This window comes from Aythya fuligula, chromosome 24, assembly GCF_009819795.1.
Source record: "Aythya fuligula isolate bAytFul2 chromosome 24, bAytFul2.pri, whole genome shotgun sequence".
Classification (NCBI taxonomy): Eukaryota; Metazoa; Chordata; class Aves; order Anseriformes; family Anatidae; genus Aythya; species Aythya fuligula.
Window position 1 is genome coordinate 4,667,509 of NC_045582.1, and position 1,622 is coordinate 4,669,130.

At 54.8% G+C, this 1,622-nt stretch overlaps 1 protein-coding gene across 1 annotated transcript; it reads left to right on the forward strand.

Moving 5' to 3' along the window:
- Window positions 1–516: 516 nt before the first annotated feature.
- Window positions 517–1,318, forward strand: LOC116498551 (feather keratin Cos2-3-like). The gene is made up of 2 exons (XM_032202876.1): window positions 517–615; window positions 990–1,318. The coding sequence occupies exons 1-2, from the start codon at window positions 517–519 to the stop codon at window positions 1,314–1,316; spliced, it is 426 nt and encodes a 141-aa protein (XP_032058767.1). The 3' UTR covers window positions 1,317–1,318.
- The last annotated feature ends 304 nt before the right edge of the window (window positions 1,319–1,622 follow it).

Below are 1,622 nucleotides of genomic sequence, written 5' to 3' on the forward strand. Positions count from 1 at the left end.
ATGAAAGGTTTCCTTTCTGTGTATATTCATCTTGTTATTCCTTCTAACTAAAACAGCCACTGACCTGTTGGGCCTTTCTTTTGTGATCGAGAAAGGGCCCTGCACAACCTCTCCCCCTGTACAGACATCCCTGGGTCAGAGCAGGAGGAGGCAAAACAGTCCAGCAGGTTTTCCCTGAGGGCAGTGTCAGCAGGGGTAGGGTCACAGTCAGGAGCTGGGTCACCTGTAGCCAAAAGGGCCCCAGAGAGTCCCTAGGAAGTCACCCAGACTGACAACATATGCTTTTACTGGACTCTTCCAGCACGTGAGCTGAGTCTTCTGCCCACACTGACATGTGTTGCCTGGAAATACTTGGGACTCCCTGCCTGCCACTCAGAAGTTGCCTTCTTTGGGGAAAGGGCATAAAGCAGGAAATGAAAAGCAGCATCACAGGAAGGCAACACACATCCCGTATCATTAGGTGGGATGTTTTTCATGCATGAGTAGCTTGTCAGAAAATAGTCCCTGCTTCAAGGGATGCCTCTGGACATGGGGCAGCTAAGGCCCACTATAAAAGCCAGCCCAGCTCTGTGCTCTCTCATCCACTTCTCTGACCTTCTTCTTGTTGGGAACCAGGTGAGTGTGAAGCCCCTTCTTGTCCCCCTCATTCTTCCACAGGAGGACTCAGTTCCTTGGACCTTTCAGCTGCTATCAGCTGTGTGCCCTGCCATATCTTGGGACTGCTGGTTGTGGGAGAGTCAAGTTATAGAAGGTTTGTCATGGAGGAAGACTGAGCCTTTGGTATGATGGCTCCTGTGCTGGAGCCTAGGGTGTAGCCTGGCTGTGGTGGCTCTTTTGGGCCCTGTCAGGATGCAGCCAAGAACTGCTCGCACATCCCTGCACAGCCTCCAGCTCACAGTACTGCCTGTGCCTTGGATCTGTTAGGATGTTGTGACTGGCTGCTCCTCATGAATGCCCATGTTCTGCTTCCTCTCTGCCCTCTCTCCCAGGTGAACCTCCTGCCCCCAGACATGTCCTGCTACGACCAGTGCCGGCCATGCCAGCCGTGCGGCCCGACCCCGCTGGCCAGCAGCTGCAACGAGCCCTGCGTCAGGCAGTGCCAGAACTCCACCATCGTCATCCAGCCCTCTCCCGTGGTGGTGACCCTGCCCGGCCCCATCCTCAGCTCCTTCCCGCAGAACACGGCTGTGGGATCCTCCACCTCTGCTGCCGTTGGCAGCATCCTCAGCTGTGACGGCGTCCCCATCAACTCTGGGTGCTGTGACCTCTCCTGCATTACCAGCCGCTACTGTGGCAGCAGGTGCCGCCCCTGCTAAAGATGCCAGACAGTGCCCCAGACCAGGACCCCAGGAACTCACAACATGCTGCTGGATAAGATTGGATGGAAGAGCAAACATTGTGTTGTTGTTTTAAGAGGACCTGACCATCTCTGGCTTGTCCTGTAAAGACAGACAGGAAGGGGCCAGCCTGGAGTCTATGACAACATGGCCAATGTCTACCTATCCTGTTTTCTACACGCTCATTTTCTTTCTTTTCTTTCTTGCCCTCTGCTTTGCATGAGGCCCCCAGAAACCAGCCTGGAGAGACCTGCTAGCCCCTCTCCCCATGTGGGCCAGGTAGAT